At 51.9% G+C, this 21,251-nt stretch overlaps 7 protein-coding genes and 1 non-coding gene across 8 annotated transcripts; 5 read left to right on the top strand and 3 right to left on the bottom strand.

Annotated features, from left to right (window-relative positions):
• The first annotated feature begins 321 nt into the window (after positions 1 to 321).
• On the top strand, positions 322 to 3,505 carry hsp88 (Hsp70 chaperone Hsp88). Its single transcript, XM_071029578.1, has 5 exons — positions 322 to 742; positions 832 to 863; positions 935 to 2,384; positions 2,449 to 2,760; positions 2,820 to 3,505. Exons 1-5 carry the CDS (start codon positions 668 to 670, stop codon positions 3,132 to 3,134), a joined length of 2,184 nt encoding a protein of 727 aa, XP_070884322.1. The 5' UTR covers positions 322 to 667; the 3' UTR covers positions 3,135 to 3,505.
• A 554-nt stretch (positions 3,506 to 4,059) lies between these two features.
• On the top strand, positions 4,060 to 4,150 carry BJX67DRAFT_t71. The gene has a single exon. It is a non-coding gene; the product is annotated as a tRNA-Ile (tRNA).
• Positions 4,151 to 5,051: 901 nt separating this feature from the next.
• BJX67DRAFT_358652 (putative zinc metalloproteinase) lies at positions 5,052 to 6,387 on the top strand. Its single transcript, XM_071029577.1, has one exon. The coding sequence runs from the start codon at positions 5,257 to 5,259 to the stop codon at positions 6,289 to 6,291; it is 1,035 nt and encodes a 344-aa protein (XP_070884321.1). The 5' UTR covers positions 5,052 to 5,256; the 3' UTR covers positions 6,292 to 6,387.
• kat1 (putative 3-ketoacyl-CoA ketothiolase (Kat1)) lies at positions 6,223 to 8,319 on the bottom strand. The gene is made up of 3 exons (XM_071025195.1): positions 7,757 to 8,319; positions 7,497 to 7,677; positions 6,223 to 7,408 (listed from the first exon to the last, which is right to left on the bottom strand). The coding sequence occupies exons 1-3, from the start codon at positions 7,822 to 7,824 to the stop codon at positions 6,404 to 6,406; spliced, it is 1,254 nt and encodes a 417-aa protein (XP_070884320.1). The 5' UTR covers positions 7,825 to 8,319; the 3' UTR covers positions 6,223 to 6,403.
• A 66-nt stretch (positions 8,320 to 8,385) lies between these two features.
• BJX67DRAFT_382833 (uncharacterized protein) lies at positions 8,386 to 9,558 on the bottom strand (the record flags this gene model as incomplete). The annotated part of the gene is made up of 2 exons (XM_071033313.1): positions 8,386 to 9,317; positions 9,537 to 9,558. 2 exons carry the CDS (start codon positions 9,556 to 9,558, stop codon positions 8,386 to 8,388), a joined length of 954 nt encoding a protein of 317 aa, XP_070884319.1.
• Positions 9,559 to 9,762: 204 nt separating this feature from the next.
• BJX67DRAFT_358647 (DASH complex subunit ASK1) lies at positions 9,763 to 11,311 on the top strand. The gene is made up of 3 exons (XM_071029576.1): positions 9,763 to 9,941; positions 10,008 to 11,051; positions 11,114 to 11,311. The coding sequence occupies exons 1-3, from the start codon at positions 9,851 to 9,853 to the stop codon at positions 11,248 to 11,250; spliced, it is 1,272 nt and encodes a 423-aa protein (XP_070884318.1). The 5' UTR covers positions 9,763 to 9,850; the 3' UTR covers positions 11,251 to 11,311.
• A 432-nt stretch (positions 11,312 to 11,743) lies between these two features.
• Positions 11,744 to 15,703, bottom strand: BJX67DRAFT_181962 (putative Rho GTPase activator Rga). The gene is made up of 5 exons (XM_071025194.1): positions 15,424 to 15,703; positions 14,736 to 15,357; positions 12,638 to 14,668; positions 12,484 to 12,579; positions 11,744 to 12,422 (listed from the first exon to the last, which is right to left on the bottom strand). Exons 1-5 carry the CDS (start codon positions 15,502 to 15,504, stop codon positions 11,917 to 11,919), a joined length of 3,336 nt encoding a protein of 1,111 aa, XP_070884317.1. The 5' UTR covers positions 15,505 to 15,703; the 3' UTR covers positions 11,744 to 11,916.
• Positions 15,704 to 18,162: 2,459 nt separating this feature from the next.
• BJX67DRAFT_389358 (putative SNF2 family helicase/ATPase PasG) lies at positions 18,163 to 21,207 on the top strand (the record flags this gene model as incomplete). The annotated part of the gene is made up of 4 exons (XM_071034490.1): positions 18,163 to 18,554; positions 18,628 to 19,461; positions 19,521 to 20,259; positions 20,336 to 21,207. Exons 1-4 carry the CDS (start codon positions 18,315 to 18,317, stop codon positions 21,205 to 21,207), a joined length of 2,685 nt encoding a protein of 894 aa, XP_070884316.1. The 5' UTR covers positions 18,163 to 18,314.
• Between the last annotated feature and the right edge of the window lie 44 nt (positions 21,208 to 21,251).

Below are 21,251 nucleotides of genomic sequence, written 5' to 3'. Positions count from 1 at the left end.
CCTACCAAGCCCTGCTGCGGGGCAGCGAATAGACGATGGACAATTTGTAGGCGTGCTCAGGATGCATCTATTCATGGGTGTGTTTTACAGAGCCATAGCGGCGATAGGTTCATTAACGCTGACACCTGGACAAATCATTCTCTTAGGACGACAGCGTCGAAGCTGTCCCCAGGCTCTTCAGTAAGAGGATGACGATATCGATAAGCGACAAGCCCCTCCGAGAGTGCGTAATTCTGCCGCTGATTGACAGGCGGTGAAGGAGGGGAAGTGTCCGGCAGGAGCCAGAAGGTTCGATGGGCACCAGCCAACAGAGTGAGGCTGCACAAAGACAATTTATCAAAACAGCGACCTTTCCGCTCATTTCTCTGCGCGCCCTGCAAACTCCTCTGTTAGAAATCATCTCTGGATTCTTGATTTCGTGTTGCACGAACTCAATCCCGATCGTTGAAAGTGGACCAGCACGCAAAAAGAAAAAGTCTTGACCGCTTGACGACCCAAAGCAGCCCACGTTTTTGGCCCTAGCCACACCTCCCTCCATTCGATAGAAGACTCGTTGCTCCGGTGGCGCCTCTGCTGCAAATTATTACTATCACCTAAACTCCCCTCCTCTCTTTCGCTTTCCTCATACCTTTCTCAAAATCCTCCCCAATCCACGACCACTCTCACAATGTCTGTTGTCGGCATAGATTTCGGTGCCCAGAGCACCAAGATTGGTGTTGCCAGAAACAAGGGTATTGACATTGTGCGTATCTTCGTCTCGTTGTCCAATCTTTATCGGTTCCTCTCCATGCCCAAGGAATTGCTAGGCTAACTTGATCTCGATCTGATTAGATTACCAATGAAGTTTCCAACCGGCAAACTCCGTATGTTCCTCTATTATCTCGATTTTTGTTTTTGCTTTAACCGCGGTGAAGCTAACTTTCTCTGTGACTAGCTCCCTCGTGGGATTCAGCGCCAGAAGTCGACACATCGGTGAAGCCGCGAAAACACAAGAGACTTCCAACCTTAAGAACACGGTCGGCAATCTCAAGCGCTTGGTCGGCCGCACATTCAATGATCCCGATGTTCAGCTGGAACAAGAGTACAGCGTCGCACAGATCTGTGATGTCAATGGCCAGGCAGGTGTCGAGGTCAATTACCTTGGCAAGAAGGAGAAATTCACTGCCATCCAGCTGGTCGCCATGTACCTGACCAAGATCCGAGATATCACCGCCAAGGAACTGAGAACTCCCGTTTCTGATGTCACAATCAGCGTCCCTGCGTGGTTCACAGACGTCCAGCGCCGAGCTATGCTCGATGCTGCCGAAATTGCTGGCCTCAACGTTCTGAGACTGATCAACGACACTACTGCGACCGCTCTTGGATACGGTATCACCAAGCTCGACCTTCCAGGGCCCGAGGAGAAGCCTAGGAGAGTTATGTTTGTCGATATTGGATATAGCGACTACACTGCTACTCTTGTGGAGTTCCGAAAGGGTGAACTCAACGTTAAGGCCACCGCTTACGACCGCCACTTTGGCGGCCGCAACTTCGACAAAGCTTTGACCGAGCACTTTGCCGATGAGTTTAAGGAGAAGTTCAAGATTGACATCCGTACCCACCCCAAGGCTTGGTCTCGTACTCTCGCCGCTGCTGAGAAACTGAAGAAGATCCTCTCTGCTAACCCAACTGCCCCTCTGAGCATCGAATCTCTCATGGAGGATGTTGATGTTCGCACCCTTGTCAAGCGCGAGGAGTTAGAGGGCATGGTTAAGCCTCTGTTGGATCGTGTGACAGTCCCTCTGGAGCAAGCTCTTGCGGAGGCTAAGCTGAAGCCCGATGACGTCGATTTTGTCGAGTTGGTTGGTGGCTGCACTCGTGTGCCTGCCATCAAGGACGCTATCAGCAAATTCTTCGGCAACAAGACTCTATCCTTCACTCTTAACCAAGACGAGGCCATTGCCCGTGGTTGTGCCTTCAGCTGCGCTATCCTCTCCCCCGTTTTCCGTGTCCGTGATTTCTCCGTTCACGATATCGTGACCTACCCTATCGAGTTCACCTGGGAGCAGTCCCCTGATATCCCAGATGAGGACACTAGCTTGACAGTCTTCAACAGAGGCAACGTCATGCCCTCGACGAAGATCCTCACATTCTACCGCAAGCAGCCGTTCGACCTCGAGGCTCGTTATGCCAAGCCAGAGATGCTTCCCGGCAAGATTACCCCATGGGTCGGTCGTTTCTCCGTCAAGGGTGTCAAGGCCGATTCCAATGATGACTTTATGATCTGCAAGCTTAAGGCTAGATTGAACTTGCACGGTATTCTCAATTTGGAGTCCGGATACTATGTTGAAGACATGGAAGTCGAGGAACCCGTCAATGAGGATGGCGACAAGAAGGAGGGTGATGTAAGTTTAATTACGCCCAATCATTTCCCTTTCCTTTGTTGGTTTTGCTAATGCTTTCTACTAGGCTATGGATACCGACGCCGCCAACGGGGATGAGCAGCCTAAGAAGACTCGCAAGGTCAAGAAGCAAGTCCGCAAGGGCGATCTCCCGATCTCCTCCGGCACATCTTCTCTTGAACAGTCACTAAAGGACGGCTGGATCGAGCGCGAGAACTCCATGTACATGGAGGATAAGCTGATCGCCGAGACAGACGAGAAGAAGAACGAACTGGAGGGGACAATTTATGAGATGCGCGACAAGATCGATGGTGTCTACGCCGAATTTGCCAGCGAAGAAGAGAAAGACAAGCTGAGGGCTAAGCTGACTGACCTCGAGGTAAGATTTGCTCTGCATTCCAATACTGTACGACTAAGGTAGCTAATTGGATGGTTCAGGACTGGATTTATGACGAGGGTGAAGATGCCACCAAGTCCGTCTACGTTGCAAAGCTGGATGAGATCCGCTTTGTTGCGGGCCCCATCATCCAGCGTTACAGGGAAAAGCAGGAAGCTGAGCGTCAGGCCATTCTGAAGGCCGAGGAAGAGGAGGCTGCGAAGAAGCGTGCGGAGCAGGAGGCGAAGCGCAAAGCCGAGGAGGAGGCCAAGAAGGCTGAAGAGCCGAAGCAGGAGGAGAAGCCAGATTCCGAGATGACGGATGCTCCTGCTGAAGGCGAAGCCGCTCCTGAGAATGCTGAGGCCGAGAAGCAGTAAACGGCCTTAGTATGAATTCACCGAAACTATTTCATCTTTTCCCTTTCGATCATTGAGCCCACACTTACACAACTTGATGATTGTCGCCATGAATAAACACTCGATTATGTCCGGCCCCTCTCCTTTTTTCTTTTTTTCCTTGCGTCACTCCCATCTCGATGAAACGACGGCTGTAGGACGACTTTTGTTTTGTTCAATTCTTGATGAAGATTCTTTACGACAGTGCAGTCCTGGTCGCTCCCTGCTTCCAGACGCCATATCATCGATGATAGGGAGGATTAGATATCAGACATGTGGATAGACCGCAGGCGAAAAAAGTATTTATAAGTTCGCTAATACTAGAGAATTTAATAATGCTCTTGCACATAGTATAATCTCGCTTCTAAAGACCTCCATTATGCCCTTGCGTCGATGTTATCCAACACTGTTCGTCAGCGAAGGCAATGTTCGTCTGAACCCGACTTCCGTTGAGCAAGTGGATGCTGGATTAGGTAACCCTAATCTCGGCTGGGTTCGGGGAATGGATCTGCTGCCAACTTTTCGTTTCCATCCCATTGATTTCTTTTCCCCTATTCATCTCCAACACATCCTCGCAATTACCTGTGCAGCAGCGCTGGACGCGATCTGCCGTTTCTCAGGGACACTCAACTGATCCTGGGAATGGCAATGTCTGTGTGCTAGCGAAAACAAAATTTTCACCCGATTTCTCGTTCAGCAACCGCAAGGCACAAAGGAAAAAATCCGCGCGAGAAGCTCCCTTCTCATCAACCAATCGATCCTAGGGTTAATTATGCTTAACCCAGATAGACTGCTCCAAACGAAGGACCCGGTTGGGGGAAGTGCCTTGGCGGGGGCGTTTGTGGACCTATAAACAACCATGTCAGCCTCCCATCATAAACTAAGTAGGGAGAATATGCCGTTATCTGGTCCCGTAGCTTAGTCGGTTAAAGCGTCAAGCTTATAACTTTCTCATGAGGGAGTCTTGGCGATCGCGAGTTCGATCCTCGCCGGGACCAGTTCTTTTTTAGCGTTTCCTTCCTACCCTTTGCTCAAGTAAGGAAGGGTAAGGCAATTCAGCGTTCATTTTTTAAGCCAGTCATTTTTGTTGTGTCTCAATCTATGCCAACATGAGTGCTTTAATCGGCCCCGGATCTGGAGACCTGGGTTGCACATGGGGAATTCCGCAAGTATTTCTAAGGAATTTTCTCACATATTCTGCATCCAGCCCTGGGACTGGGAAATCGATATCCAGGTCTCGGAAGCCACGCTCGCCCGTCTCGCCGCCCATTTCAATCAGACCGTCATCAAGTATAACTCTACAAATCCTGACATCGAGCATTCCTACCTCCAAGACGTGAACCCATAGGCATGGCAATGTGCCCACCACAAAGGATTAAATACCATCGACGCGCGGTGGATAGACATGAAGACCGGCCTCTATATCGACATAACGGGCCTGGCTCGGCTAGACAAAGAGAAGCCAAACGAGTTGCAAGAACAACCACAACTACTCGATATCTGATATATGTCCCCTTCACACGATTGTCTTTGAAGGCGTGGGCGCCAAAGTTCCGTTTCGCTATGAGTCAGTCCTGGCTGATGAATACGGGGAGCAGGCATTTACCAAGACACATCATAGCCAGTGAGTGAATGAGTGGGATGAAGGGAGAGGCGGCTAACAGCATTGCAAGCATACGGAGGTTCCGGAGCTCGAAGAATGGGTACCAGATGAGGTGCTCGCTACCCAAGAAGAGGTGGATGGCAAATCGTACAAAGTAAACGGTTCTCTCGTTCAGATTCTGCCATACGGCGCCGTCTTATTGGCTTGTTAGAGTTACTGGGATTCGCGGAGTGCAGTTTAGAAAATAGCATCGGGGAATTGGTTGCTTCAGTGCTGGAACTACTCGAATATCCATGATATCTACCGAGGTATCGAGTTCTCATCCCCCAGACGCAGGACAATCTCCGAGGTAATCTCCGGCTGACTAAACCAAGCATGGAAAGTGACCGAAGATCAGCGGATTGATCATCAACGCCGCAGAGTCACTGATAAGCCCATCATGTCGCCTGCGTCGAATCTGTCAGAGCTACTTCAATCAAATGAAGACCCATCTCAGCTAAAATGGCCGATCCAGGACAAGAAGCAATGACCATCATGGTCCATCACCACGGCAAGGCACACCCGCTCGATTTCCCCGCCCAAGCCACCCTTCAAGACCTCGCAGCAACCCTCGCATCGACCTTCCACATCCCCATCGAAAACCAGAAACTCCTCATCGCCCCTAAACCAGGCATGCAGAAGGCCCCCTTCCCGCCAACACCTCTATCAACAATCCTCCCGCTCTCCTCCCCGAAATTCAAAATCACTCTCCTCGGCACTCCCAGCAAGGAAATCGACGACCTCAACACCCAAGCCGCAGAAACCCGGCGGCGAGACGAGAAGCGCGCTCTTGCTCGCGCAGATGCACGCACCCGCACCCGCACAGCAGCAGGAGGCCGAGGAGGGCAAGGGCAAGTTCGCACGATCTCCAACTCAAGCAACAACTATACCTTCCACCGCCTCGAGCCCCTACCACACCTCCCCAACCCGTCTCGCTCATTGGCTTTCCTTGCGCGCCTGCGCGACGACCCAGGTATCCGCGCTGCAATGGTCAACCACCGCTTCTCCGTACCGCTGCTTACGGAAATGGACCCCGCCGAACACACGACCTCGGAGTCGAGAACACTCGGTCTGAACCGGAATAAGGGCGAGGTGATTGAACTGCGGCTACGGACGGATGCGTACGATGGGTATCGCGATTACCGGACGATTCGGAAGACGCTCTGCCATGAGCTGGCGCATTGTGTGTTCTCTGAGCATGATCGGGATTTCTGGGATTTGACGGCGCAGATTGAGAAGGAGGTTGAGAGGGCGGATTGGAAGCATGGCGGGCAGAGGGTTAGTGGGGATGCGGAGTTCTATAACCCCGGGGATTGGGAAGCTGAGAGGGAAGGGGGGCATGTTGCGGATGAGAGGGGTTGGGTGGGAAGTTCGCAGGTCTTGGGGGGTGAGAGTAGAGGATCGGGTGCGGGAGGAGGGATGAGGGAGGTGTTAGCTCGGGCGGCGGAAGAGAGGGCTCGAAGAGCTAGGGAGGAGAAGCAGGAACCTCCGTCTTGATACCCCGAAGAGTTCCGACATCTTTATAGTGTTTGTAAAGATACGTACACATTGATCGAGCGATATTGACATGAACAGAATACATTTGAGATACCTAGTTACAAGGCAACATTTACACTTGCTCGTTAACAAACAGGCCGGCCATACCCTGTCCAGTGCCGATACACATACTCGTAACGAGCACCTTACTCTTCGTCCTCCTTGCCTCGCTCAGGATTGTTGCGATCTGGCGGGCTCCCGTAGCACCCAGCGGATGCCCCAAGGCAATGGCACCACCCCTCGGGTTCACCTTCGCATGCTCCAGTCCCAGTGTTTCAACACAGTAGACGGCCATGGACGCAAACGCCTCGTTGATCTCAAAGATATCAATATCGGATTTATCCAGGTTGAACTTCTGCAACAACTTCGGAATTGCAGCCGTAGGCCCGATACCCATAATCCGGGGCGGCACACCAGCAACGGTAGCACCAACGAACTTCGCGAGAATTGGCTGCCCCAGCTCAATCGCCTTGGAGCGTCTCATCAGCAACACAGCCGCCGCACCATCGGTAACCTGACTCGAGTTCCCGCCGGTACTCTTATCCCCGAACTGCGGGAACGCAGGCCGAATCTTCGACAGCGATTCAACGGTCGTCCCGTACCGGACGCCATCATCCTTGCTCAGCGTAACGCTCTTCTGCTCCCCAGTCTTCGGATCCTTCACCCTCGTGGTAATGGGGACAATCTCATCGTCGAACCAACCCGCCTTCTGCGCAACCTCGGCCCGTCGGAACGACTCCGCCGCATAGACATCCTGCTGCGCACGGCTAATGTTGAAGTCCGCACCGACGTTCTCGCTCGTCTGCCCCATGGGCTGCATGCAGTCCGCAGCCTCCTGGTTCTTCAGAACTTCGTCGTTGAAGGGCTTATTGAGACGGTCCCCGCCGGCGCTCATGAGCTCCGCACCAACCGCAACGCCGACGTCGATCGCGCCGAGCTGGATCTGGTTCGCGATGTCCTGGACCGCTTTGAGGCCGGACGAACAGAACCGGTTTACGGAGGATGCACCGGCTGTGTGTGGGATTCCGGCTGCAAGGGAGGCGGCGCGGACGAGGTAGGCGGCTTTGCCGTCGTTGACCTATACATCCAAGTGCCGTCGATTAGCCTTCTGTACAGCAGTGGGTAATCTATTTGGTACCAAGAAGGTAGGGGTGAGGGGAGCATACATTCCCCAGACAAACATCCTCAACTAGAGCTGGGTCGATCTGGCTCTTTGCAAGGACTTCCTTGAGGAGTGCGTAGACGAGATAATCCAGATCTGTGTCTTTGAAACCGCCCTTCCGGGCCTTTGTGAGTGGCGTGCGCAGGGCGAGGGTGATCACGACGTCGTCTGGGTTTTTCTGAGTACTAAGTTTCTGTTAGTTCTCTTTTTCTCTTCATTCACTCAATCCGAGTTCTCAGAGTGAGGCGGACGTAGATGACATACATGGTGGCGACACCCTTATTTCCAGGCCGGAGGTGGCTAAGGATGGAGTTGAGGCGTTCGGTAGCCATCGTGATCGGACTTGAACAATTAGGGTATCGATAGAATGCGGATTCTATTCTCAGGTATGAGACGGTGCAAGAAGAAAAAGGAAGGACGGGTGCGAGCAGAGTTTGTGGCTCTTTTGACGTGAGGGTCGAGGAGACTCTGGGGGAGCAGCCGAGAGAGAGCCGAGGTACGTCTGGCCTTCGTGACGATATCCGAGCGTCCAATCGGCCTGTGTCTCTGCGGAATGAGGATCGAGGGATTGTGAAATGCCAAAGCCGAACGCCGGTGCACGAAGCATTATTTTCCCATCAGACTAAAATGACGGTTGGTGGAAATATTATGTTGTTCTTGTAGTTGCTACTCAAACTCCCACAGCCCACTTCCAGTTGAATGTGGTCCAATATCATCTCAAGTGGGGTTGAATTATCCTCTTGATTCAAGCATTTATATAATCAAACATACCCTCAAAATAAAGCAAGAACCATACCCAAACGCCACGGACGCCAAACTATAGATCCGTCCATCCGTCGGGCGCCAGTTGTACTCATCCAAAACTCAATCATTCCTAATCTTGAACAATGTTGTTAGAGTCCATGTTGATGGTACTCTTCGCTGCTGACTTCGCTTCCAACCTCTGACCAACTAGCAGGGGTGTGAGCACGTCCCAAAGAACCATCGAACTCGCTGAGCGTGCCATCAGACGACGCATCTACCGCGATGTGGCTGAAATTCTCTGCCGTTGAAGGTGTGGGTGGAGTTTCCGGGCGGTCGTGAGGGATGCGCAAACCTTCTAGATCTGAGAATGGGGACCGCGCATCCTCAGCAGTTCCATTCGGGACCGAGTCGGGATGCGCATAGATCACTTCAGGAAGACTGCCAGCAGTGTGACTAGATGAAGCAGATGATAGCCGCTTTTCATCGACTGACTCTTGAGAAACCATGAGCTCCGACATGCCGTCCGATTCTTCGGAAACAGGCGTAAAGCTGGCGTAGCAGACCGACGACGCACGGGATCGCGGCTCTGGAGGAGAAATTTGCAACTGGCCACGCTCGGAAACGGGCTCGGCTTCATATGTTGACTCAACAGGTAATGAGTCTGTGTGCTTGCTTCGTTGAACAGTCTGCCCTGTACCTAGATCCACACCTGTAGAATTTCCCAAAGAGGAACCTTGGTCTTGCGTGTCTAACAGACGACCATCTGCGTCTACAAGTGTATCAAACGTCCCTAAGGAGCTGTTCGACCTCTTCTTCTGGCGTTTCTCCAGTATAATTCGTCGTCGTTCGAGCTCTTCCCGCGCTATTCGTCTCCGCTCCTCCGCGGCGGGACCTACCTCTTCCATCATGGATATATCGTGTTGAAAGGGTGATGTAGCCTCTCCAGGGTCGACGCCATCCCCTAGATCGTGCAGGACCGTTGCCAGCTTCCGCCGAGAGCTATTCATCCATCGTCGGAATTGCGGGGACTCGTAGACAGCGATGCCGGCGGCAACGAGTGCAGCCACACCAATAATGATCCCTAGCTCGTCAGTACGTCTAATGCAATATTAAACGCATGCAAAGCGATATGTAGACAGTATTTGTATGTCCAAAAAAAAGGAATAGCACTAGTAATCTTCAAAGTGGACTCTCCATTCCAGAGCAAACCTGAAGGCATACATCATTTACTGATAAGCACACCGCCCCCAAGCTTCGAAAGGCTTGGAGAAGCCGCCATAGAAGGAAAATAGCTCCTTACCCTTTGCAACCGGAGTGGGCATCTCGTAGTTGACCACTTGTGTATGTCTTTGGGAAAATTCGGCGGTACTCCCTGCTGAAGGCAGCAGTGAAGGTCGTGGATGGTGAGTCCCGGTCAGCCCATCGGCGGTCTTCCCCGCTGCGCCTCCACGTGATCTTATCGGACCCTTATCTTAGTGCCCTATGTCCTGACCGCTTTTGGTATCCCGTGTTTTCCCCCTCATGGCGCCAAAAACAACTTCATCCGTCAAACCAGATCAACAAACCCGAACTCCCACACGCGATTTGATTAATTCGTGGATTTAGTCTGATAATATGTCGCGCCCATCATCAGTAGCTCAGCGTCCGTTGACGCTTACGGAGGAATTGGAGAAGCTCGAACAGTCTATCACCCTCACTCTTCAAGGTAAACAAGCATACTGAGAGCTCTTGTAATCCACGGCTGCTAATCACTTCTGCAACTCCCCTGTAGAAATCGACCACAACTTTAGCCGTGCCCACCGCATCGTTACAACAAGCATTCTCCCCGTTGTAGAGCAATACTCCGAAGCATCCCGCGATGTCTGGGAGGGTGCAAAATTCTGGAAACAATTCTTCGAAGCCAGCGCCAACGTCTCTCTATCTGGATATGAAGAACGGCCGGACCAGGATACAACGCTTGAACAAACCGTCACAGGAGACGACCCATCCAATGTCTCCCAGACGAACCTCACCGAATCAGAATCATACCACACTCCTTCTATCGAACGCATAGATCCCAACCAGAGGCCGGATGATATCGACTTGACCTCGCTCAACATCTCGTCTCACAGCACCCCGCGGGCCGTTCTTGAGGAGAATCCTTACGATGACACAACCGTAACTTCCTCTATCGCTCGCCCATCGCCGTATGAGGGTTCCACCGACGACAACGGACACCACTCCCAAGGAGAAGAAGAAGACCCTGACCTCCCCACTACACCGGGAAAACGACCCAGCAGAAGCCGCCAAACCCACGACGAGGACCTCCTCTCATCGTCCCCATTCATTCCACCCGTGTCCCATGAGGGATCCCGCTCGACGGCTAAAAGGGGCACCGACCCGGTCATGCACCGTCTCCTCGACAAAACCTACAGAGTCCAAGCTACACCCCTCGGAAAGGGCTACGACGCCGCCCGATCCCGATTCGCTGTGACACCTAAACTTGCCTCTATCGCGAACTATGCTTTCGATGACTCTCCTATGTCTAGTCCCGAGCCTGAAGCTCCTCAACTCAACTCGGAACTTTTCTCCTCCCCCCTGAAGCCCCAAACACCGGGTACGAGTCGCAAGGGACACCCCAGCTGGAATCGGCCCCGTGGTATTCCCAAACCGGGAACGAGCGTTTGGACTCCGGCGAAAGGCGGCTTCGGCAAACGCAGGCAATGGGATAGTGATGACGATCAGTTCGGGGATGATGACGAGGATGAGTTGGGTCTCAGCCCGCCGAAAACGATGCAGTTCCATATTCCGCAGAGCCGATTGATGAAGACGCCAGGTTGGTGAACCCATGCCTTATCAGTTTCTCTCATCCAAGTACTAATCCTGAGCGTGAAACAGCCAAAGAGGCCTCTCGGCGGATCGTAGAGCAGCTCCTGCTTACAGCTGGGGCGAATGATACGACAGAAGACTTGGGCGATGACCAGAGTCCTAGCGTTATTCGACGGATGGAACGACTGGAGGATGATACTTTCTAGCGGTTCTTGTATGCTACTCCTCTAGATACATTGCGTTAGAGAAGACCTATTGAGTGCGCGTACAACTGGCATTTATAGGCTATGGAGTAGATCCTATTCGGACGAGAAGCAACCGCTTAATCATTCATCTGGATGTAAATAAAACGTGGGGGCCCCGAGGCATTACTGCGCAAGAGACAAGGCACCCCCACAACTGAACACTCGAACACTTAACGTACAGTCCAAAAAAGACAAGGAGAAGAAGAAGAAGAAGAAGAAGAAGAAGCGCCGCGTTGCTCGGACATTGGAATCCGCCCAAAAAAAGGTCAAAAAAGAAGTCATCTAGGGATTTTGGTAACACATGCACAGCGTGTAGGAAAAACTAGCATCGTACCTGGGGGATCAAGTCCTGGGAATCGAAACAGTATGGAAAATAGACATGAAGGGTATCGAGAAAGGCGCTGATCATCAGAGGGGTTTTGAGGGGCCCGACGACACAAAAAGAAATGGTTGCGGAAGACAGTAAAGTGGAATGGAACGACTGGCCCATGCCCCAAATATGTACAGGCACTTGGGGGACTTTTATTCATGCAAAGGCCAATGGGAAGAAAAATGAGAGGTAAAGACGGGGGACGAGGCGATAACAAAATTGAAGCGGAATCGGACTGAAAAACTCGGACGTGACGATTAGCTGTGATTTTGCATGCCCATGAACACTTCCTGGCAATTCTCCACCAGAAACTTGACAACTTCGTTCTTCTTCTGAACATCCGTCATCTCCCGCGCAAGGCTCTGAGGTCTCATGATTGTCGGTGCGAAGACAACAGCGATGTTCTGGCTGGTCATCAGGTTCTCCTTCTCGCGCTCAACAACACGCTTCAAGTGAAAAACGAGGAACTCGAGCACATCCTGATGGACACGCGGTAGCTCTCCAAGGCTCTTCTGCATGGATTCGATCCTGGCTGATCGAGAAGTGATTTCTCCAGTTTCGATAATCTTTTCGTACACATCGTAAGTGATGAGGGGCACAGGCAATTTCCGGAAGTATTGCTTGAGCGCCGAGGTCACCGCGTGAATATCCAGATCCAGGTCCGAGATGTCGTAATCCTGAGGAGATCGCTCAAAGCCTTCTCTAATAGTTTGAATTGCTGAGCTAGCGCCGGATTTACGATAAATTCCCTCCATATCCATGCCTAATTTAAGAATTATAAATTAGCTCCCCGAGTCCTGGGGGGTCGTATTTGGGTGACATACCTCGTAATTCGACCTCCTGGATACACCGGGTGACGATTCCGGGGATGATGCTTTTCTCTTGTTCCATACGTTGTTCGAGATCGGTTCCGAAAAGCCCTGAGGAATATGTGAGTCGATGGTGGCAGAGACCGATGACATTTGTGTTGAAACTTACCTGTTGGGGATCCTTCAGCAAGAGCTGGAACGCTATCGGTCTGTGGCATCCTCGCGCCAGTCTGCTTGTTCCTCTGGTTCCCGAAGAATCCGAAGCCTTGCCGGCTAGGATCTTGGGTTTGGGAACGTGGTAGGCCCGTACCACTATCTATACCACTAGCATTGCTCTCACTTGACATGAACGCCCCTTTGATACCTTTTGTGACCCCTTTGGCGACATTTTGGCCTCCTTTCTTCCAGTTGAACTTGCGAACCTGTCCTTTGCGAATGCTGACGACTTGAGGACCAGGAACAACAGTAGCTGGCTCAGCTTCTTCGGACATGTTGGGCGTGGAAACGGATGGCGGTAGTTCAGTTGCGGCTTTCAGGGCATCGATGGAGGACAAAGACTTCTCCTTGCCGTGCGAATATATGCCGAGGCCGTTGGCGCCACGACTCCCTTCGGTCGAGTTTGCCTTGTACAATTCCTGAATTTGATGGACGAGTTGGTTATTTAGTTCAGCCAACTGGGCATTCTTTGAAGAGAGTTGCTCAAATTCCTGGAAGCTCTTATCCTTCATGCGGTTCAGGTTGGCAAGTTCTTCGGCAGCCTCATTGCGCCTTTGTATCATTTCTTCAATCTGCGGGGTGAAAGAATCTTTCAAGTTCTGAATAGACTCAACAAAGTCACGCAACACTTTGTTAGTAAGTTTACCCAGGTCAAGGGGACCGCTGCTACCACCGCGCTTCTCAGATTCCAGATGCTCAGTCAACACAGTAAGTTCGCGCATGACGATTTCTTTCTGAGCATCTAAAACGACCATAGTTGAGCGCTTCTCGTTCAGCTCTGTATTAACTTGCTTCACATCAGCTGTGGCTTTGAGAACAGACTCCATTTCGGCAATCTTCTTTTCGCGATCGAGAACTCGCTGGCGCTCTTTACGCAACTCGCCCCTTAGCCATGCTAGTTCGTCAGTGCTCCCTTGTTCTGGGGAGCTCGCCGGTGCGGCGGTAATATCCGTGACAGACGAGGATCCATTGACGGGCGTTTTGGGCCACTTAGAATCCTTCGGGAGTCGAGACCCTTTATCACTGAAGCTTCGACCATGGCGCACGGAATTAGACATACGGCGTAGGAAGGATTCACTCGATTGCGCGGGCTGAACATCTTCTGAACCCAAGATTCGCGCCATATCCTCGTCCATGGAGAAGTCACCCCCCGCACTGTAGCGTAGAGGGGAGGGGGCAGGGCTGTATTCCGCAGGCCTCAACGGCTCTGACTGCTGGAGGGCGCTGATGGAGTTCGGACGCGCCTGAATTCTTGCATGCTCAGAAGGATCGTTGCGCTGGCTTCGTGGGGACTCTCCACTTTGAGGTGTGCCTTTGCCCATGGTATCCGTGGATCGTTCGGTCCACTGGTCGGTTGGACTCACTGACTTGCCGCTAGGGGATTGCACAAGCTCCTTTCGAGGAAGCTGGTGGCTCCGACTTTCCAGAGAATCTCCACGCTTGGGGTGAGCGGCTGCAGAGGACGAGTCGGTAGATCCACCGTTCTCGTGCAGTCGGTGCAGTTCTTGCGAGGGGCGTGTCGGCAACGTGGTTGTACTTTCCACGGCTGTAGAGCCCCGCGAGTCGGCGGTCGAAGCATCTCTCCCAAATGTAGCCGACGACTTGGCGCTCTCTAGGGTGGAGGAGTAAGATCCAGTTACTTTATGGCCCACGGGTATGTCGGACCGGGAACTACGGATAGAGTTTGATCTGGCAACTCTATGGATCGAACTACCGCCGAGGGAATCATCTTGGCGCCAGTGGCTGGGCTCCTCTGGGCGCTCCCGGCCCTTCTCCTGGTAGGCAATATGGGGAGACGAACTCTCGAGAGGAAGGCGCTCAGGAGACTTGATGTGATTGGTAGAAATGTTGCGAGAAGGTCGCTGTTCTTCTGACGGGTCGAAGGCGAGAGGGATAAGGAACTCCCCGCCATCGGCATCGGATTCGGTAGGAACGACAGATTGGCGATTGCTGCGGTATGTGCTCGAGGGTAGGATCAGATTGTCTATTGTAGCCACAGCCAATTAAGTCAGTGTGCGACGAATGGAAGCTCGTGGCAGAGGTATCTTTACCTTTATCATCAGTCGTCAAATGAGTACTCTCAGTTCTTCCCGCGTCCAGCGCGGGCGCTGTCCTCCGTGAAGCTGAGACAGTTGTTCCATCTGCATATCCATCGACAGAGAGGTCATCTGCAGCATGTAACATGGCCTCGGCGTCTTCCGGGGGTAATGACGGCAGCGATTTATCCAGCTTCATTCCAGGGGTGCTGTGTTTCTTCGAGGAAACGCCGCGATTTTTCTTCCTTCGTCGTTGCATCAGTGATTCGTGGCAGTCCATGCAGAAGATCCCTTGCGACGTCCGGGCATAGCGCAGATTTTCAATTTTTCTTTTGCAATTCCGACAGCGAAAGCACTGGGCGCAAAATGCTTGTTCGCCGGTCAAGATTGCCAAATCCTCGATCTTATTCCCACAAGAACTGCAGCTATAAGTACAATTGCTGCAAATCAATGATCCATCCCCCAAAAGGAGGAGATGAGCATCAGAGTCCAGGAGCGTGCCGCAGGAACTGCAGCGAAAACAGTCGATATGCCACCGGTTGCCAGCTAGAGAGCAGTAACATTCAGCAACCTGTACAGATAGGCTCGCTTCAGCGTGGGACTTACCAAGTTCAAACGCTTTGCCCTCTTCCAAGATCTATCCAGGTCAGTATATATACACTGTTACTTCTCGACAATTCACCAGCCGACAACTTATGCATACCTCTCCACAACCCTTGCAAGGGAACGGAACGTCCTCCTGCTCCATCGGAGACTCCGGAGCGTATGATGTCGGGGATTCCATGGTGAATCCACCCTCGAAGCGACGGTCAAGAATGTTCTTGGGGGCGACAACAAAGTAATCACTTCAGCGTGCAGCCAAACGGAAATGGTAGGTCCGAAGGAAGGAGCTTAGTACTCAGCAACAGATCGTCCGAGCCGAGACTATCTCTTAATCATCGACAATTAAAGCGAGGAGGTCGGGGTCTAGGGGCACATGAGACAAGAATCGCGATTTCGCGATTGAGGCACAGAAGACGAATCCCTAGTGGAGCTGACGATTGAGCGGGAGCGTTGGGACAGACGGGTGGGAGGAGACTTGGTGGAAAGGACACAAGCCCGCACTTGGAAGGAACAGGCACAATTCGCAATTCCCACGGCAAGGAAACAGAAAGGGTTCTGGGTCCTAGCAAGCCTAGCAAAGTTAAAGAAAAACCAGAATTAGTAGTCTATCAAACACCAGCATGGTGAGGAGGGGAATCGTGGGATGGAAGGCGAGAAAGAATATGGAGATGGGGTGGGAACCCAACAGGGGGGGGCCAGATTGAGGGGGAAGGGAGCGAAAGTGAAGGGGGCCGAACGCCTGGACTGGACCATACAGAAAGACACCTGTCGATCGGGACAGGGGGCCGTTGCGGATGGAGAGAGTGGAGGTGAGGACAGGATCTCGTCGAGAACCCCGGCAGACAAGGAAGGAAGAGATTGGAGCAAAAGCGGAAGATTAATCTGATCCAAGAAGAAGACGAAGTCGAAAAGGGATGGAGTTCACAGAGCTGGATTGAAACACACCAACAGCTGCGAGTTGTTTCAGATAAACTTGGCGGGCTGGAACGAACCCCTCGCCAACTGACTGACCTGCATAAGTACCGATCACTATCAAATGTCGGTGGGGATGAATCGAAAGGCAAAAAGGAAATCCAAATTGTTCGGCTTGCACAGCCAGTTGGTTCATGAAACTGTACACAGACAATGCAGTGTTCCGCACACCACTCCTTCCTGCCTCAGGCATCAACTATCCATACTTCCACTTCAACTGTGGAGCTTCACACTGATGATGCGTACTTCAAGTTGGTCCTCAGAAACAGGCACTCACAGGGTACGGGAATCGGAATGAGGTTATATCAAAGGCCATACAATTCTGATGCTGTGGCCCGAGGTCGGCTTCTGGGTACGTCATCAGGGTTCGTCAGCGGCGGTGTCTCTTGACGCCCTCCCTTCCAGGTACTACTGGGAGTATTGTCTGAAGTGAGCGCTGTTGTTATAACTTCAAGCATTACAGGTCTGGATCAATGCAGAGGCTCAAGTTTGTGACCGACCTGTTTGAGCATTCTTAAGATTCTCTGCACTTTCTATGTGCTACATTGTCCTGACATGATGTCTATGTGCATCATGAAAGGCAAGTGCAGTGTACCAAATTTTTGTTGGCTTCCATGCATGTTTCAGGAGTCAGGAACTGCGGGTAAAATGGAAGTTGGAAGAGACACTTGTGCCTGGAAGCCTTGCATCTGTGAAGCCGGTCTCTCTTCCGTGCTCTCACTGCGTTTCTAATTCTCCCTCCATCAAATGCCTTGGAGACCTGACCAGTCCGTCGAAAGTCACCAAATCTATTTGATAGATCCCTGTTACCCTTTGTCTACAACACTCTTGTCGTCAAAGTAAGTGCGATCCTCCAAGGTCAACTGGAGGTTACCCACTTGGAAAAACCCTCTGCAAGCCAGACAGGTAAAGAGCAATTCCCGCCGTAAGACATGCTAGGGTTCAGCGGCAGATATTCGTCGAATCCTTCAGCTTTGAGACTTACAATTCTTGTCTTGGAAATGCTCCGACCCAATAGAGTCGGATGTCGAGGCTGTCATCCGAGATACCTCGCGGCTGAATTCAGGTCATTTGGGGACATTCGACCTCGAAGCTCCCGAAGATCTGGGGCTCCTCGAATTCAGTACCCCCAAACACTGCCATTGAGGTCCTAAGCCAGGAGCTAGCTCCTAGCTCCCCCTGATAAGGAAAGGCAATCTTGCAACCCAGAGCGTTGCCTATAGGGCTGTGCGGGCTGGGCTTTCGGATCAACTGGCCTTCTTGGCTGTTGGTCGTCGGTTACGGGGACTTCTCGTATGGCTCGACTCAAGGATCGTCCGAGATTATTATCTCCCGCGGATTCACTCCATCAACGGACATTTTTGGTGTCAAAAGCGGGTGAAGCGATGAGCATATGCGAGATAATATATACGCGGCCCGGCCGCTAAGCGCGCTCGGCCTCTACAAGCGAGTCTGGGGAAACTTGAGATGACGGTCTACAAGTTAATACACGTTTTCTGGAAGAGGAAGGGAAGCGAAGAGAGCCTGGTGGTTTCGAATCTTGCAACAAAATGCCAGGTCCGGTAGGGAGACATTCTCTGATTAACGTAATGCGAGTACTGACGCCATCTTTGATCCCAATGCATGTCAGATCTCTCATGGCGTTGGTTTCCCCATCCCATCAAACTCGGAGTGGCCTCCCAATGAAATGGAATCAATCTAAAAGTGGTCCGTGCGCTGACGCGAAAACCCGCGTCTTCCCAATTCCTTCAAACAGAGGCATCAAACAGAACAAGGTCAACAGTCTCCCACCCTGGCAGTTGCCTGGTGTTGCTCGACGCCCTGCGTTTATTGCTTTCCTCATCTAATCTTTCTTTATCTGATTTCTGGTTTCTGATTTAAATTCGCTATTTAATATATACCACCGTTCCCTTCCCGCGACGCGACTCAACCCGCCGAAGTGGCGTTGTCGGCGTGGCTATACAGGGAACTTCTCTATGACATTCGCTTTTACGTCTGAGATTTTGCGGAAATATAGAAATGATGTCCAACCCGGGCACCCCAGTCACTCCTACCTTCTCCCATGGCGAAACCACCCGGCGGGACTCCACGCAGCCCTCCTCACCCATGACGGACGCCGATCAGGACGTGAAGATGACAACCGAAGATAGGACCAGCGGAGGCCAGGGTAACGCGGAAGACTATGCAGGGTCTGTGGAAAACGAGGAGGAGATGGATGTCAAGGCAAAGGCCCTTATGCATCTGTTGAATACTAGCGAGGTGTGTAGTTCCTACTAGTGAGCTCGGTTTTTCCCTCGGACGCCGGAGAAACTAATGCGTTTTGCCTCTATAGGTCTTCGTCGCGATCATGGCCGAGAAGATGAAGAAGCAACAGGAGGATGCGAAGCTTGAAGCCGCAAGAAAGCAGCAGCAACAACGGAAGGATTCCGCAGGAGAGAGCAAGACGAGCGCAACCCCGATCGACAAAAGGGAGACCCGGGCGAGGACAAAACAAGAAGGGCCGAGAGAGCTTGCAGACGATGCTGAGAAGAAGGATTACCTAGCAAGCAAGCCAAACAGAGGGCGAGGTAGAAAGGCCCCCCCCGCTGCGAAGGGTAACACTATCTCGAGCTACTTCAAGAAGGCGAATCTGAACGTTGATGAAACCAAATCTACTACTGTCCAGGAAGCACTGGAGCACGCCGCAGACGAGTATGAAGCCAACCCGACTGGTTTGGGTGAACAGGAGCTTGTCCCTACCCAACAACCCTCACTTGTCACTGGCGGTAAGATGAGAAAATATCAGTTGGAAGGGCTAGAGTGGATGAAGTCTCTGTGGATGAATGGTCTGTGTGGAATCCTTGCAGACGAGATGGGTCTGGGAAAGACAGTTCAAGCTATCTCCTTGATCGCGTTCTTCAAGGAGCATAATGTGTCAGGACCCTTCCTGATATCAGCCCCGCTAAGTACCATAAGTAACTGGGTGGATGAGTTTGCAAGGTGGACTCCCGGAATCAAGACGGTTTTATACCACGGCTCTAAAGAGCAACGCGCGGATCTTCGGAGGAAGTTCATGAATATGAGAAATCAAAAGGACGCAGATTTTCCGGTTGTCTGTACGTCGTATGAGATCTGCATGAATGACCGCAAATTTCTGGCACAATATCAATGGCGATATATCATTGTGGTACGTTTTGAAGAAGTTTGGCCGGGTCGTGCAAGAAGCTGGATGCTAATGTCTCACAGGACGAGGGACACCGACTGAAAAATATGAACTGTCGGCTCATCAAGGAACTACTTTCCTATAATTCAGCCAATAGACTGCTCATCACCGGTACTCCGCTACAAAACAACATCACCGAGCTGTGGTCTTTGCTCCATTTTCTTCTGCCTGAGATCTTCAACGATCTTAACAGCTTCCAGAATTGGTTTGATTTCTCGTCCGTGCTGGAAAATAATGGCCAGACAGACATGATCGAGCGCCGAAAGCGGTCCCTCGTCTCCACGATGCATTCCATCTTGAAGCCATTCCTTCTTAGGCGCGTCAAAACCGATGTCGAGACAGCTCTCCCGAAGAAGCGAGAATACATCCTCTACGCGCCTCTGACTGCCGAGCAAAAGGATCTCTATCGTGAAATTCTCAATGGCACAGGCCGTCAGTACCTTGAGGAGAAGGCAACAGAGCGGTTGATAGCCCAGAAAGCCGCGACTTCACGATCAAGGAGTCTAAAGCGCAGCGCAAGCAGCAGTGCCTTTTCTACACCGAATAAGAGCCTCAAATCCAGCCGCGATTCAACGCCTGGAAGCAGGGCTAGCTCTGTTCGTCGACGCAAAGCGCCACAGACCTACAAAGAGATTACTGACCGCGAGTTCAACGCCAAATTACGGAAATTGGAACAAGGGATTGAAGAAGATTTGGACTTTGAAAGCATCGGTGAGTCGGAACAAGAAGAGATAGAAAGGGTAAATACCATCAAACTTGCCAGTATGTCCCTCCACCTTCCTGCCTGTTCCACCCCCGGCGTCTTCTACAGTGCTTAGCCTAATGTTCCACCCTGCAGAGAGAGAAATTTCCCAGAAGAAGATGCAAAATCCAGTGATGCAAGCACGATTAGCCTGTAACTCACCGCACAACTTCTACTGGCCGTGGGCTGACAGCCCATCCTCAATTGACGAATCCCTTATCACAGCTTCGGGGAAAATGCTCCTCCTAGACCGCCTTGTCCCCTCACTCCTGAAAAAGGGCCACAAGATCCTCATCTTCTCCCAATTCAAGACACAGCTCGACATACTTCAGGACTGGGCTACCTCCCTCCGCTCCTGGAACTGCTGCCGCATTGACGGCGGAATCAGCCAAGAAGACCGTCAAGCCCAGATAAAGGCCTTCAACACTGATAAAAACTATAAGCTCTTCCTCCTCTCCACCCGCGCCGGTGGGCAGGGTATCAACCTCGTCGCCGCGGACACGGTGATTCTCTACGACTCAGACTGGAACCCGCAACAGGACCTCCAAGCTCAAGACCGGGCCCACCGAATCGGGCAGACAAAGCCCGTAATCGTCTACCGCCTTGCCACCAAGGGTACAGTCGAGCAGACGCTCCTGGAAAAGGCTGATTCAAAACGCCGCCTTGAACGACTCGTCATTCAGAAGGGCAAATTCAAAAGTCTACTGAGTGAGACAGGACCGGGTGTAAGTCGAGACGACGTCGAAGAGTTGAGAAGGGCGCTTGGTGAAGATGAATACGAGCGGTTCGAGGCCGGCGCGGATTCAGCTTCGATTCTGTCCGATGAGGATTTGCGGATTCTTACGGATCGAAGTGAGGAGGCATATCTGCGGGCTGAGAAGGGACTTGAGGCTGGTGGAAGGGCGTTCAAGGCTGTTGAGACGAAGAGGGATGGTACGGGGCTCATGGAGAAGCTTGCGGCGAAATAGCTGAAGTAGGTATCTAACTCCTGGGAGCAGGTGGAAACAACCTA

This window comes from Aspergillus lucknowensis (assembly GCF_044049455.1).
Source record: "Aspergillus lucknowensis strain CBS 449.75 chromosome Unknown BJX67scaffold_32, whole genome shotgun sequence".
NCBI classification, from domain to species: Eukaryota; Fungi; Ascomycota; class Eurotiomycetes; order Eurotiales; family Aspergillaceae; genus Aspergillus; species Aspergillus lucknowensis.
Note: the sequence above shows the minus strand (reverse complement) of the source record. Positions and strands in the feature narration are given on the sequence as shown.

What these genes read in the sequence shown, in the direction of transcription:
- hsp88 (XM_071029578.1), top strand. Translation starts at nt 668, where the DNA reads ATGTCTGTTGTCGGCATAGATTTCGGTGCCCAGAGCACCAAGATTGGT. An exon ending in GTTTCCAACCGGCAAACTCC is followed by an intron (nt 864 to 934) that starts GTATGTTCCTCT and finishes CTCTGTGACTAG; the next exon opens with CTCCCTCGTGGGATTCAGCG. An exon ending in CTAAGCTGACTGACCTCGAG is followed by an intron (nt 2,761 to 2,819) that starts GTAAGATTTGCT and finishes TGGATGGTTCAG; the next exon opens with GACTGGATTTATGACGAGGG.
- BJX67DRAFT_358652 (XM_071029577.1), top strand. Translation starts at nt 5,257, where the DNA reads ATGGCCGATCCAGGACAAGAAGCAATGACCATCATGGTCCATCACCAC.
- kat1 (XM_071025195.1), bottom strand. Translation starts at nt 7,824, where the DNA reads ATGGCTACCGAACGCCTCAACTCCATCCTTAGCCACCTCCGGCCTGGA. An exon ending in AATAAGGGTGTCGCCACCAT is followed by an intron (nt 7,678 to 7,756) that starts GTATGTCATCTA and finishes ACAGAAACTTAG; the next exon opens with TACTCAGAAAAACCCAGACG. An exon ending in AGGATGTTTGTCTGGGGAAT is followed by an intron (nt 7,409 to 7,496) that starts GTATGCTCCCCT and finishes TTGGATGTATAG; the next exon opens with GTCAACGACGGCAAAGCCGC.
- BJX67DRAFT_358647 (XM_071029576.1), top strand. Translation starts at nt 9,851, where the DNA reads ATGTCGCGCCCATCATCAGTAGCTCAGCGTCCGTTGACGCTTACGGAG. An exon ending in TATCACCCTCACTCTTCAAG is followed by an intron (nt 9,942 to 10,007) that starts GTAAACAAGCAT and finishes ACTCCCCTGTAG; the next exon opens with AAATCGACCACAACTTTAGC. An exon ending in CCGATTGATGAAGACGCCAG is followed by an intron (nt 11,052 to 11,113) that starts GTTGGTGAACCC and finishes AGCGTGAAACAG; the next exon opens with CCAAAGAGGCCTCTCGGCGG.
- BJX67DRAFT_181962 (XM_071025194.1), bottom strand. Translation starts at nt 15,504, where the DNA reads ATGGAATCCCCGACATCATACGCTCCGGAGTCTCCGATGGAGCAGGAG. An exon ending in TTTGACGACTGATGATAAAG is followed by an intron (nt 14,669 to 14,735) that starts GTAAAGATACCT and finishes TGGCTACAATAG; the next exon opens with ACAATCTGATCCTACCCTCG. An exon ending in CCAGGAGGTCGAATTACGAG is followed by an intron (nt 12,423 to 12,483) that starts GTATGTCACCCA and finishes TTCTTAAATTAG; the next exon opens with GCATGGATATGGAGGGAATT.